Source organism: Colias eurytheme, chromosome 2, assembly GCF_061535395.1.
Source record: "Colias eurytheme isolate Ceu_HAF_F1 chromosome 2, ilColEury1 Martin Lab GWU primary, whole genome shotgun sequence".
Lineage (NCBI taxonomy): Eukaryota > Metazoa > Arthropoda > Insecta > Lepidoptera > Pieridae > Colias > Colias eurytheme.
In genome coordinates, this window is record NC_142981.1 from 826,809 (window position 1) to 842,621 (window position 15,813).

Below are 15,813 nucleotides of genomic sequence, written 5' to 3' on the forward strand. Positions count from 1 at the left end.
GCAACCCGGCACTGCGCTTGCAGCGGTATAGCACGGCGGCTTTTCGTGGTAGTTTTAGATACGTTTCGTGTAAGTGTTGGAATAACATTCCACCTCCCATTCGTAATTTAGGATCTGTCTATACATTTAAAAAACACTTAAAAATTAAATTAAATAATCACCAAAATCAGTTTCCTCCCGGCTCACGCGTTCTTCCCACTTACACGGCGTATATTACATAACTGCTGTACCTGCTTGCTTCATCAGTGTCTGCATGTTGTCGGCGTACTTATTTGTTTGACTCAGTTGATAGTAGTGAATGGTGCTTGTTGTATATATAATTATATATGTTTGTATGTATGTATATTATATATGTGTATGTGTATATGTATTATGTACTTATAAGCGATAATTTGTTGTACAATATATTATATAAATATTATATTCGTTAAGGTTATATTGACTGGCAGTCGTACTCTGTTATTTGAGCCGCAAGTTATCTTATCACCGGTACTCACTGAAAACCAGTGTTACAGAAACACTCTGTAACTTTTGCTGACGTGGGGACCGTTTTGGCATCACACTAATTTTATCTATTTTTTAATTTTAATTTTATTTTGTATTTCTTCTTTTTGTTTGTTTTTATATAATTACCTTATTTCTGTATAATGTGGTGCCAAATAAATGAGTTTGAGTTTGAGTTTGAGTTTGATCTGATTTCTTTCGATTTACTTCGATGGGATAGGACGATACTAGAATCGCCGCGCGAGTGGCGTCCTAATCGATTTAGCGTAAAATGAAATTACCATCACTAAAAAGCGCTCGTGACGTCATAACGCGTCAAGGTCAGTACAAAAAATATGACACGCTTGGTTTTCATACAGATCGCGGTACTTGCGTAGTCTATCTATGTCTGTGTGTATGACCTACTAGCTGTTCCCCGCGCATTTACACATTTATTATAGGTAGAAGTAATAATTTTATGTCGCCGTATACCTAATACGGCGACCATCGTCATTTACAAAGATTCTTTACTAGACTGCCAATATTGTTCTTCAATCTCTTTGGTATATTTTCCAAGTTATCTACATGTGTCTACATTTCAAAAACGAACAATGAATTTCATACCATTTTAGTTTGCAAAGATAAATGTTTATTCAAAAAATCATTTCGTTATTGGTAATGGCTGCATTACCCATTAATATTATCATTACATTTTTATCAAGCACTCGAAAGGGGGCGAAGCGGGGTGTATTTATTAGTGTTGATTGTGTTTGCATTAAAAACAATCCTGCATCCGACGCGAGTATTTATTTTGCCTCGTTTTGTCATAATAATGCGCATTGATAGGGGAGGTGTTTAGTTAAGCTATACAGGGTGTCTTAAAATGCTGTTAATTCATATTTTATTGTAAGGATAAGAAAAAAAATGAGCGCATGTGCCGAGAACACGTATCAGAAGTGAAACTTCTTTGGCAAGATTCATGATACCAAAATCATCGCCTTACTCCATGACGAGACGGCATGGCCATGACACGGCCATGCGCGATTTTACTCTCAACGAACCTAAAGAACACTGGACAATCTACATAATATATGAGTTTCAGTATGTAGGTAATATGTTGTATAGAGCTCTGTACCAGTTTCTATTGATGGAAGGATATTGTACCAAAATTGATTAATACATATTTTTACTAGAAAGAGTTCTTACTACTCGGGAATTCGGGATACAATTTTAAAAGCGAAAGAAAGTTGACATATTTAGTATTTACGAATTAGGACAAAATAATGAAATAGAGATAACACTGTATAGCAATTAATAAAATGTCCACTTGATCCTGATGTGTTATAATATATAAAAAGTATAGTTTTCAACAATATTTAACGCTCTAAACACCCTGTATCAGCTCACCTACACTACAAGAGGGTCCGCGCAATTGTTTATGTTATTTCAACGTATTTTGCCCCACAAAGCGCTTGTTTTCTTAATAAATCACTACCCTGCCAGTGATATCTATCGACTTGCATATTTTATTAAAACAGGGGACTACTGTACCGCAAGGAGTGATGTGTTAAATGCAGTGTGACGTTTAAAACGCCGCATATCTGTTTATTTTTAAATAGTTTAGAGAACAGATATCATATGCCTAGTAACAGTATGAAATATAATTGTTTCTGTAAATAAATAATAGTAAAACACTTCATTTTCTAATACTAGGTAACTACGTATGTGAAAATGCTTTTTGTTCTTGCATGCAAATACTGCACTTATATCTTTGTATCGCAGATTGGTGTCTAGAAATGTAGTAGTTCTATGTAATTAAATATTACTGTCTCGTAGAATTAAAGTAAGTAGCTATTACAAATATTTTCTGTCCATTTCGGTGCTGATATAAACGTATAGGTAAATATAAGATTGTTCAATGGCTATCTCTAAGACAATTTTTTACTTATCAGGATACTTTATCATTATATATCAAGATTTTTTTAATTTAATCATATTCCTGTACTTACCTGTGTCGTGCGTCCGTACCTGCTATGAATAGGTGTGAAAAAATAAAAATATTTCTACTTTTACCTTTGAATTTTCCACTTCGTGTGTAAACAGCTTAAATTGATGGCCAATTTACGAATACAACTTTAAGTGTGGTAAAAAATGATATCATTTTCGATTTCAAGTTTTGTTATTGTAAAGGGTTAGAATATAATAAATATTATACGTTTTTTAATTTGTTTATTTTGCGAATGTTTATTTTTGAAATCCGCTCTACGCGAAATGGGGGTCCATGGTTTTATTATTGTAAGGTATTATCTATGGACAATATGTTTGGATTTTAATACTATTTTAAGTATTTTTTTGCGTATTTGATTCTTTATTATATCTTAATATCTTAATACTATTATAAAGGCGAAAGTTTGTAAGGATGTATGGATGTATGGATGTTTGTTACTCTTTCACGTAAAAACTACTGAACCGATTACAATGAAATTTAGCACACATATAGAGGGTAACTTGGATTAACACATAGGATAGGTTTTATCCCAGAAATCCCACGGGAACGGGAACTATGGGGGTTTTCCTTTGAAAACGCGGGCGAAGCCGCGGGCGGAAATCTAGTACGTTCATAATAACATGAGTAAATGTTAATAGAAAAAGAGAAATAAATAAAACAATAGTTGAGATTTTCCAACGATTTAATTTGAGTAATATTCTTCGTGTCTAAGTCGTGTCTATACAGTTAATTCTACGCTTATTATAATATTTTACATTTATATCCATATTTTTAACAAATGTGTCAATCCTTGACAATTTTGCATTCAAAATTGCAACACTATTCAAAGCTATAACAAAATAAAAACAAATGCAATTCTTCTTTATTATTGCTTATTTTCTACATTGATTTCAAGGGTTGCCACTCATCCATAATTAAATCATATGGCAACTAAATAAGACGAAAATTATTGGTTCTTGATCTATTGCTTACATTCTAAATGATTCTAGGGTTGTCACTTCAAAAACTCGAATTTGTTTTAATATGGCAACAAAATAAATGCAATAAGAACACGAGATGATCGTGTTTAAAATTAACAAAATATTTTTGAAAATACTTAAAAAAGTATTTCTCATATAATCATAACAATTAGATATGTTTATATAATTTTCAAATAAATGCACATAATATTAAATAAATTTCTAAATCTTATTCTATTATTTACAATATATTATTATTTATTCGTTGTTGAAATACTTTTTAAGATTTGCTATGATACAAATTCAGCTATAAAATTGGTTCCAGGATTTTTTATGAATATCCAAATGACAAATGTATTGAAAAACCACCAATTCAGATTGAAAAATGTACCTAGCAAGTGTTTAAAATTTGGTGAAATTGAAATACTTACTTATAGAAGATATAGAATAACATTATAAAATATAATTTGTTAAAATGTTGCTTTTTATTTATATTTATATTTCTAGTGCACTTCCATCCGATTAAGTAGTTTTCCAAATCTATTATGAACACACATTTACCAGTTTCAATCACTTTACATGTAATCTTGTCTTTACTAATCACAACAAATCTTAAAAAGATGATTAAATCCTATAATTTTTACATAATAAATATTTACAGTCAATCAGTTGTTTAACTAGTCAAAATAAAAGGAACTTTAAATTTATTTAAAACATGAATTACAACGAACTTTCAAACAAAGAAACGACTCATACAAAGTAAGACACGTCTTTCATGATAATTCAATCAAAAACTGGGCACAAAATGTGACGAAAAAAAAACAAGGATAAACAAGGGTAATAAAACGAACTAAACATTTAAAAATATGTACAGAGCAGTATCATCAGTTCGGATACTAGGTATCTGGTCAGAAAATAACAGTCAACGGTCTTCGGAATTCACCGTTTTGCGTGCTCTGTGCGTATTGTCCAGGATACTGAGGCATTAGGAGCCCAGGGGACTGATAATATGGTAAAGAGGGGGAAGGGTTAGATCCTGTAGACGATCCTTCAGTGCGATCATTCTTGGGGGTCACATCAGGTGATTCTGACGATCTTGGTGAAATATTTGAGGGGTTAACTGAACTTAGACCAGCCATAGCGGCTGCGGATGCTTCTGAGTACATCTTGCTTATGTCCATCGGGTAGGATCTCTGTTGCTGCTGGTCCATGTACATGTAGGCTTTGGAGAGGGCCGCGGAGTCGAGGTAGCCACGAGCAGGGTCAGGGTACATACCATAGCTCCTGTATTTGTCCTCGATCGAGTATTTCGACATGTCCATCGATGAACCGACCTGTAAGAGAGTTGAAAGTTTAGCAAACATATTTTAAATAAGATTTGTTTAAGATAAAAAGGGACGAATTAAAACACATATGCTTATTTATAAGACTCATTGTGCACCAAAATATCTAAGCGCTGTCTCTAAAAAGTATATAAGTACAGTGGCTTAAATAGTGAGCTATCGAGTATCACATTTGCTTAGTCATCATTATTTTGCTTAATCTTAATAATAGGTAACATCATTAAAATTAACACTAACAGCAATTACAGTTCAATAAGGGGCGTTATAACAAACGATTAATTAAAAGTAGACAGTTGTGGTTTCTTAAATTTAAGGCCTTTGTCATCGTATAATATTTCTAATCCACAAAGAATTCTTAAAAAAAATAATTATGAGTTGTGTTTGATTTTCCTCATACATTCATATAAAAACTACCTTGCCCTTCAGAAAACTGTTTAAAGCTAGTAAGATCCATAATAATTTCATGGGCACTTTATATTCAAGTGCGCTGCAATCTACATCAAAACATCATTTCTCACACGTATCTAAATATTCGAATGTAAATAAAGTCCAGGATTAAGCCTACACTGTTTGCTTCTCGAGAAAAATATAATAGTCAATTGGTATGTAGGCGTAATAATGTGTATACTAATAGATCTATTTTGGGCCGGATTGGTGTATCAGACCTCAATTTATTTATAAGATATTGTTGGATAAAACGGGATATTTTGGTTTCGTTTCATATTTCCGGGAACTGCTGTTAATTGGATGAAAAGCATCAACGTGATAATGCTTGATCTAAGATTACGATTTTTATAACCTTTTAGAAGGTCTCTATGTCCACCAGCCTTGTCACGAGATCTTTTTTTATCATACAGCACTTATTTTGATCGTAGTAAACGTTACTAATGATGAAAATTTCTTGTAATACTATAGTGACCATTTTGTTAATAATTCATAATGTTGCATGCATCAATTTCCATATAAGATAATGATATATTCCTTAGTTAATGCATAAGCGCATTTCTATAAATTAGTCCCAAACGAAAAGTCAAAATATTTACGAATCAGCACCTTCCATTAATTCCGAATCGGATTATAATTTGTAATCTATCGAATACTGAAAAATTGAATGAATTCTATAAACCGGACAGCATTGTGAACTGTGCTCTATAGCATTGTGGATAGAATTGATAATCCGATGATTTATTGTGTACAGATCTTTACAAAGCGTTCGATAAAGTCGCGAGTTTGGAATTTTTAATGAAGTGAGCCGCACAATATTGTGAGGTAAATAGCCGGTGACACACTGCTGCGTTGTTTCGATAGCATTGTTGAAATATTTAAAAATGAGTTTTATTCCCTCTTTTACTAGACTGGGAATTCCTGAGGCTGTATACGGGCAAATAATAATAGATAGCCAATAAGAAACTTTAATATTTGCGAAAAATTATAAAAAAGGAAAAATAACTATTATATTGTCCTTAGTGGATTTTAAATAACCGTGTGAGCTGTTTTAAAAGATATTTAAAACAGCTCACACGCTAAGATAATTTTTTAACACAAAAAAATATTAAACTATAAACGATTTTCATAAAAATTTTAAACTGCTATTAAATGACTAGTATTGGATGCGATTTCAAAAAATTCCACACGATCTTTTTCTTTCTTTATCTATCTTTTGTCGGGTCCCGCGTCGTTACGGCTAACTTACGGGCGCGCTAAATCAGGCTTAGCCCGACACCGCGACATCGACCGTAGGTTTTATAACCTTTATTGTATCTGTTTATAAATGCTTGGTAGTAAGAGCGATGAATTTGAAATGGAATGTTTTGATAGGTAATTGTTTTTTTTTGGTTGGATGGTAGGTTTGCGATTTTTTACTTAGCTAACATCAAAAAATTTACCAATAAAAATATTTTTCTTTTTTACATTCAGATTTTTCTACTAACTGAATCTGCAGGTGATTTATTTTATTATAATGCTTTGTTAATATTTCGATTACAATGTAAATCTAGCCCTACACGGTAAACTAAATATCAATACACATTATATTGAAAATTTACTAAACCAGTATACACATATTGTGCTGCTATTAGGTATACATTTTAAATGAAATTTTTACCCAACAACACATGTTAACAATTACGTCCAATAATTGACCATGAAAGCCCATTAACCGGCTCCCAAAAATCATCGATCAAAATAATCGAGTGAAAATCACAATGGTTCGTTATAAGTTACCTGCGCAAAACGCACTATCACCATTTTTAATATAGCTCAATAGTAGCTGATTGTATTGTTTTCTCTGTTTAGGGCACGATTCGATACGTTAATCGAAAAAAATCGATGTCTATTAAGGTATGGTGCGAGGGGATGTAGGGTTGGCACTGTTTTGTTATGGTTTTTGGGTAAGGGTTTAAAATATAATATGGATAGTCGGTATACTATTGGTAATTGTGACTTCCATTTTAATTTAATGAATTAATTGATAAACTGTTACCTACATGTTAATGAAACGGTGAATACTACAAAAGGTTTAATTTTATGTTAAATTATATTTGTATTTTTTCGTGTTTTTAATTTTTTTACCGCTTTGTGAGATTTGATTATTCTCAAATAGCACTGTTGAGAATATCTATTAATTAAAAGTTGATGCTGATTTTTAAATAACATTATTGTTTACTCTATATTTTTAAATGCATTATGAAACACATAAATACATTTGAAAAAATATGTACCTAGCCTTTGTACAATAACTATAAAGTGTCAGCCCTAACAGCCGCTACCGAAACAAAACTTTCGCTCGCAGTAATTAATCGATACTTACTTTGAAATCGAGAGCATTGTATAAACAGGTACTAGTACTTGAATGATAGCGTTTTGTTTATATATACTGTCACGTAATAATAACAATAAATAAAACATATGAAATGAAACATTGAAATTGAGAAAAGATTAAAAACGGTGGAATTAATTTGTAAGTCTGTTAGGTATTTGATCAGGAACGAATGAATTGATAATACTTATTAATTTTGATAAGTATACATATTAGAAAATGGACAATTTTACGTAGTGGAGCAACATTTATATTGAAGAGGATGAATTTTTTTAACAACCGGACATAATATGTACCTAGTATGTAAATAAAATAAGAGAAGATAAATAAATACGTAATGAAAATTATTATAGTTATGATACCGTGATTAAAAATATAAATATGTTTAGCCTATGACACTCACACATACTATCTAGATGTGAAATAAGTCAAAATTTTGATAATATCCAAACTTAACAGACATACAAATAAAATCCTTCCTAATACAATTAATCTAGAATTAAAGTATTTTCATCCATAAAACATCCCATAATCATCAAGGGTGTAATCTTAATCTCATCCCTTAAACGCCTCCCCCACGCTTGACGTCTAATCCCAGCACCCTTCGAGTACTCATGTATAATCGATTCGTTTAATTATTGGATAAACATTCGAATTGATTTGTTTTTTTTTTTTATTTAAGGCGTGTGTTGTAGTGTTTATATTGTTAAAAAAATGTTTGACTAACTACAAATACTTAAAAATTTACTTTTAATCATGCATTTTCATGTCTAAGTACACCAGGGTAAAAATGTTATTGAAATAACAAATAAATTAAATGCATAATTAACTTTTTTCTTAGTTACTTTATTATGCAGAACGACCTAATAACAAAATATAAACTATGCCAAACATATTTTTTGTAGTATTATTTTTTATTTAATTGTATAGTTTAAAATTTACACATTTAAAATTCATATACATGGACACCACACGATTCTTTATTTTTTTTTACGTTTTTTTTTTATTCTAAAAAACAAATCCATGGTTACTTTACACTCTAACCCCTCATCATATTGTTTACATTCAGGAAGGGTCATCGCAAAATAATTAGCGGGTCCGACCCTTGTTTACAGCGAAACGTAACTTGGATAACAAATAACTTTAAGATTTAGTTTGGAAGATGGTTTTTTTAAGGGTTAAAATCGAGGATATTTTTTAAAGTTGATAAGAATTAGGATTTTTTTTTATATATGTTATTGTAGAGTAATGATAATAAAGTTACGTCTCTAAGGATATTTAAAATTGTTTTATGCTTGGTCCATTTTTAAATAAATTTTACAAAAAGTATTGAATTGAATATATATCTTTAGCGAATTTCGATGATATCAAAATTGTAAAAAGATATGAAAATCCATTTTATTATTTTATGTTAAGCATCTGTGATTAAAACTAGTGATTTATTCACTCCTAAACATTTTCCGACCATTTGTCTATACCTACCTAAAAAGTCGGCTCTTCAAAAAAAGTCATCCAAGATTATTTTGTAAAAACACAAATAAGTTAATTTAATCCTAAACGAAGCGTTAAACCATAGTTAACTCAAAAAAATTACCAAAAAACGTAACATGCGGCCCGTTTCGCACACCTACCGTTTAGCGTGACGAATTGTCAAAATTTTACCGACTTTCCCAAAAAAAGGTACGAATAGTAGCGCCTCGCTAATTTAAAGAGTAAACTCATTCCGTATTAATTACACGCGTGTTATTTTTTTAATAAATTACGTTTTACGCAGCTAATTAGGGGGAATGATGAGTCAGCTGATCGTCTTAAGTTGCCGACATGTTTTGATGATGTAATCATTTGTGTCATACAAAAAATTGGAATATTTGATGCTAAATTATAGACCATAGGCAGTATGCGGGTTAATTAAAATTAACTATTTCAGGGTTAACTACAGTTTTAGTAAACCAATTTTAATTGACTTTTCAAATTAGGTAGGTAATATTTTTATTAATATTTAAATCACGTAGATATTGTATAGATAATTATTCATTGAAAAATCTGTATTTAAAATAATGTTTGTACTTATACAATATCAATCCTGTACAATTTGGTTTAATCGTAAAATCTGTTAGTATTTTTATAAACAAATATAAAAATAAAGAAGCAAGTAACTCATTTATAAGTCATATCCCAATAAGGGCATCATTCAAAGGCAAGTGTTAAATAAACAAAGGTTCAAGTGTAACTTTCCGCATCTCGTATTGAGGTAGGGGAGACCGGGGATGGTTGGCTATAGGGGCAGGTAGACTAAACAACAATAACTCGCCACCATCACGTGTTTTTCATCAACCAATCACGAGCGACGATGCCTCCCTACGACCCGCTAACTTGTGTGAAGTTAGCCGCCGCAGTCGCGTGGCGTTCGTGAGTGGCATCACATGTTGTATTTTTGGTCTCGGTAAGTAACTTTTTTCGTTATTGTGTCTTTGGATCTGTTAGAAACAATGCTGTTGTTATGCCAAATGTAAATATGATAATTTTATTCTATATTACACAGTATTGCTTCCATGTTAGTGCCAGAGTTTGCATATGATACGCAGGTGAAATTCAAAATGGCGTCAGGGGTTGGTTGACTAATTTTGTTCGGGGTAGGTAGACTAATTGGTCAACCAACCCCTTTATAATAAGTATAACATTTTATCATTTATTTAAAGAATTGTGTGGGCTAATGGTTAATGTGCATCATCAATGTAAACACTATTATAGTCTTCTCTCACATACTAAATTACAGTTGTATTTTTACAGAAAATGAGGACGTACAAAAGAAAATCTGAAAGGGGTGATGTACCAAAAGATATCATAGAAAGAGCTTGCCACGAAGTAATCTTCGATAATAATAGCATCAACGCCACATCAAAGAAATACCAAATTCCATACAAAACGTTGCATCGTTATGTGACTAAACTTAAACAAAAGCTAGAACGTTATCCGAACCTCGGGAAAGCTGATTTGACCCTGGACACGGTGGGGTACATAAAAAATAGGCAGGTATTTAGCGATGACGAAGAAAATAAACTGGTAGCTTATTTGAAGACGGCTGCTGACATTTATTATGGATTAACACCGTATGAGACACGCAAGTTTGCATTTGAATACGCAAAAAAGATTATGATAGTGATATTTGGAATGTTGATGAGACGGGACTTACAACAGTCCATGTGCCTAATAGAGTCATAGCTCGCCGGGGTATTAAAAATTTGGGTAAAATGACTTCGGCTGAAAGAGGCACTTTAGTGACAATTGCAGTAGCAATTTCAGCTCTCGGCAACATGGTTCCCCCGTTTTTTGTTTTTCCAAGAGTAAATTTCAAGGAGCATTTTCTTAAGGCGGGTCCTATAGGTTCAGAATGTGACGCTAACCTATCTGGGTGGATGAAAGAAGAAAATTTCATATTAATACGCAATTATTACGCAAAGCATTTTGTGAAACACGTGAAACCCAGTAAAGAAAAGCCTATTCTTCTGCTCTTGGACAACCACGACTCACATTTATCAATTGAGGTGCTGGATTAATCCCTCAAGAATTGTTAATTTTAGTTTTTTTAATAGTTTAAAAAGTTACCTTTAGTAAAGTTCTTTATTAACCAAGAATGGATCTCAAATTTAAGTTTGTTTATAATTAAATAAAAAGTTTCTATCATTTAGTACATTTTTGTGTTTTATTTTATACTAATCCTCTTTATTTATACTAATTACTGCCTAGGTCAACCTACCCCATGCCTATAGTCAACTTACCCCGGACATGGGGTAGGTTGACCAAGCGTCAGGGGTTTAGAAAATCGACTAAATAAATATTATAATGATAAATATATAGGTTATAGATTAGTATTTTAGGTACCTGAATAGTTCTTCTATCTGTATCAACTGCTATTTTTGTTATATACAGTTAAACATCAGAGATATACGAGCTTAAGTCAAAAGTTAGTCAACCATCCCCGGTCTCCCTACGATTTATCGCGAAAGGCTAATAAAAATAATACGGTTTAAATTATTCTTGTGAAGTTGGCTCAAACCATCTTTGTTTATTTTATTGAGATTTTTGTTTACATTAATTTTGTGAAAGTTTTCAAATCGGACCTGTATTATAGTTCCTCAGATTTGCGCGTTAAAAGAACAAACTCTTCAGCTTTGTCTGTTTGTTTAAAAAAAAGGATTAGATACTTAGATTTTGTCAGAGACTCTTAAAAGTTAAATGTTTTCAATAATGAAACGTAACAGTACCAATGAAACCAAACTCACATTATTCCAATTCAAACTATACCTACCTTCCAAAAGGTACTACATTTTAGACTAATTCTGCAAGTATATACATGTTAGTGTTACCCGCGCAAGTGAGGTATAATAACCTCCTCTTTTTTGTCATCTCAAACATATATTATCAACATACCTGTGCATTAGGCGTAAGAGCAGCCGATATAGCGGTTTGCTGTGCCGCCGCAGCCGCCGCGGCCGCCATGCTGGCCCCGAGCGGGCCGTACGCGGCCCCGTAGTAGCCGGACATCGCCTGGCCCATGCCCCCGCCTGCCATGCCTGTACAATTGTACAATGGAATAAAGTATTGTATGAGAAAATATAACACGCCGAAACGACAACGCGCTATGTAAAAATAAAATCTATCAAATAATCAACACAATTTTTGAACTCAATATTTTTGAAGGATTTTAAAATGTAATTGTGTTCATTTCAATTAAGTCAGTATCAATAAATAGATCCTTATAGATATCGTATTGGATAATATGTTTTGTAAAACAGAAAACATTTCACAAATAATCACTCTTATTGTTTCAAGAGTTTATCTAAGGAGAATTTTAAAACGGCTTCAGTTAAGCAAGTATCAAAAAATAGATAAGTTCGAAGATCATCTTTTGATTTAGAAACATAAACTAAAACTATCTCAACTTATAAATCAAAATCACTACGACAATACAGTATAAAACCACCTTCATCTATAAATAAACAGCCACACAGAACTGCAACCCTATTCATTACAACATAATCCCATTAACCCAAACTAAGTTGTGTTTAATAAACACCTTGAGACCTCAACTGACCGCAGTTAATAGTACTCTAGAGGTCTACACAATGAAATAATTAATTGCTCTCGATTCTGAGGTCTCTGTATTGTACGTTACTCTGTCCTGTCCTATCTGATTTAGATGAACTATGTATAGACACTGTTTACACTAAAATTATAAGAGGAATGTGTTTTTGTAATGTTTTCACACTATTGGAGTGATTTGAGAAGTTCTTTTAGCAGCAGAAAAATGTATTTTTCCTCAGTCACATGGGGTATATTTCGGACTGAGACGGGATTAGCGGCTAGTCAATCTAATTGTCGATACAGAAGTTTTTTTATTGTTTATATTGATAACGCAATACGTTTCAGGTATAAAAAGCGGTGAAAATAAACGCATAAAGCTTTACAGATATATTATTTGCGAGGAGATTCAAATAAATGTGATATAAAACCTCTTCACTAACAATAAACGTCATTATGCTTAGGCGCCTCTGAATTTCAAATTAGATGTCATTTATGACATATCAATATCCGCATTACACGTAATCGAACACTCGATGTCTTCGAAATTTAAATTCTAAAAAAATAATATGAATCCCCTTTGTGGTGACGTCACTCGAACCTACCTACAACATATTATAAAGCGCGCCAATTCCATTTTGCGTGTCGGAAACTGGATTCGCTCCTTTTTCAAACGTACTAAAGGTCAAATTCACTTGACAATCTATTAAGAGATATTTCCATTTAATAGAAGGGACGCTGGAGATTTTTTTATTATATTTTATAATTAAATTCGTTGTCATCTCGCGGTATTCTGTCTCCGTCTGGTATTGGCGTGAATAACGATGGATTTTCTCCTCGAACTTTGTGAAGAGTTTTATTAATTTAAATGTTTGAATTAGGCGGGACTTCGGATTCTATAATTATTGTCACAGATAATAAATTAAACATGTACGTCAATAGTATATCATATTTAACGACGGTTATTGAAAGTTGGAACATTAATTTCATTGAGATGTTTATAACGATGCAGATGCTAGTATTGATTTATTATGAGCTACTTTATAATGTTTGTATCGAAATAAAATATACAGTATATAAATATTAAATATCCATTACAGTGGGCAATATATTACTTAGTGCGGACGGCATAATTCATAAATATGACAATACTTTATTTGTATTATTAATAATACGAATAAACTATTGCGCACAATGGAACTTGCAATTTTCTGTCTAAATTTATTACTCAATAACTCAGAAACTATTGTAGAATAAATTAATAAAAAAATATTCACAGGTATTTCCCAATATTCCAACGTCTATTCTTAAACAATTGACAGAAACACAAATTCTTAATTTTCTACACATTACATGAGAACCCGCAAAAAACAATACTGTCGTAGAAAATACCAAAATAGTGTCTCATCACACGACCATCCCATGAAATAAATCGAAACAAAAATTTCCCTTACGTACGAAAAAAGTATTAGTAGATTTTAATAAACCCTAGCAAGACGTGGAATATAAACTGTAATTTCGGCCCCTCGCCGGACAAAGCGTCCATTTTCGCCGTCCCCATTCAGGTAGCATAATGACTGGCTTCCTATATGTTAATACGTAAATATAGCAAGGTATTGTGCATACGAGATCGGTTTGAAAAAGGTCGAACGGATTCCCAATGGGCTACCTCCCCCGTCACTTTTGTTGCGTGTTAAATTTTACGGAAAATGTCCATTTTTCTGTGCTGTTGGGCTAAGGTATTGGTGTTTTATGGAAATGTGGATCGAAATCTTTGTAGGTGGAAGTGATCAGAGTGTATTGGTGATTGTGGCAAAGTGAATATCTAATCAGAAATACAGATTCGAACCACGTTACACATGACACATTTTATATCTAACTAGCTGTGCCCCGCGGTTTTACCCGCATTACTCCGCTCCTGTTAGTCTTAGCGTGATGATATATAGCCTATTGCCTTCCTCGATAAATGGGCTATCTAACACCGAAAGAATTTTTCAAATCAGACCAGTAGTTCCTGAGATTAGCGCGTTCGAACAAACTCTTCAGATTTATAATATTAGTATAGATAGGTATACTCTTTCTTGGTAATAGGACATTAAACTGATCTAACGTGGGTAGAACTTCGATTAAATGTTATCTTTTTATAGGGCTTTCTTGATTTATTTTGGAAAGTAGGGATATAAATGTCTATTCATAATTTCTTTACAAACAGTTCTTTGATCTTACAACAGACTATTTACGTAAAGTTCTAACTATTCACCCTTTAATATTGTATGGTTTCCCTAACAATTAACTCTTTCTTTTGATGTTTTTTGGGGTCAGGTGTTTGGTTTCGTTTCATATTAACCATCTATGTAGCGCGTTACCATTTTCTTACTTCATTACATTATACAGTGAAGGTTCTATTTCGTTCTATAAATATAGCTTGCTTTCAACATCAAAAATCAGTTCAACACATTTGACTACCCATTTATTCTTCGCGTGGACTAAATCATTTAACTGCTTCTAGATTAAAATTCTTCACTATCCCATTTATAAATCCCATTTATAAAACGTCGCTTGCTCATTTGCCCCATCCTGTCAGTTCTGCGGAACCTCTAAGTGGATCAGCTCAATACGATTATCCACGGCCGAAACATCTCAACCAATGACATGGCGAAAATACAGCCGTTTCATACAAGCACCCCGACCCGGCTCTCGTTAACAAACCGTGCTTAAATTGATAGATTAGTTATGCTTTTGCAAATCATGCTAACATAGTTTCGCTTGTTTAACATCAAATGACCTGTGATGTTGCTTTTGGTATGGGGTAATGGTGGTACCAATTTTGAAAGGTACTAGAAATGTTAAGGTTATTAACCATTTTCAAGTGTTATACTACATACATAAGTTATTGTTGTTAAAAATAAAAATACAATTTATTTTGGTAAGGTTCTGTTCTTTATACCCTGAGATATTATATAAGCTAGGAAAATATCAAACATTTATCGTAATTATCCCTTCCCACGCTATATCACATAATCCATGAAAAATACAACTCATTTCCGCAACCAGTTAACGATATATCGTTCTCCGCACGTCCTCTCTCCCCGAGCGCTCACGATCATCTGTCACGTAAAT

At 32.5% G+C, this 15,813-nt stretch overlaps 1 protein-coding gene across 1 annotated transcript in view; it reads right to left on the reverse strand.

The window, feature by feature from the left end:
• Positions 1–3,957: 3,957 nt before the first annotated feature.
• Positions 3,958–15,813, reverse strand: part of LOC149910051 (uncharacterized) — a 39,597-nt gene continuing 27,741 nt past the window's right edge. The window contains exons 4-5 of the mRNA XM_090107134.1: positions 12,043–12,185; positions 3,958–4,784 (exon numbers count right to left, since the gene is read on the reverse strand). Of these exons, the coding sequence (XP_089963260.1) occupies positions 4,359–4,784; positions 12,043–12,185 (569 nt within the window). The 3' untranslated portion in view covers positions 3,958–4,358. The remainder of the gene's footprint in view (positions 4,785–12,042; positions 12,186–15,813) is intronic.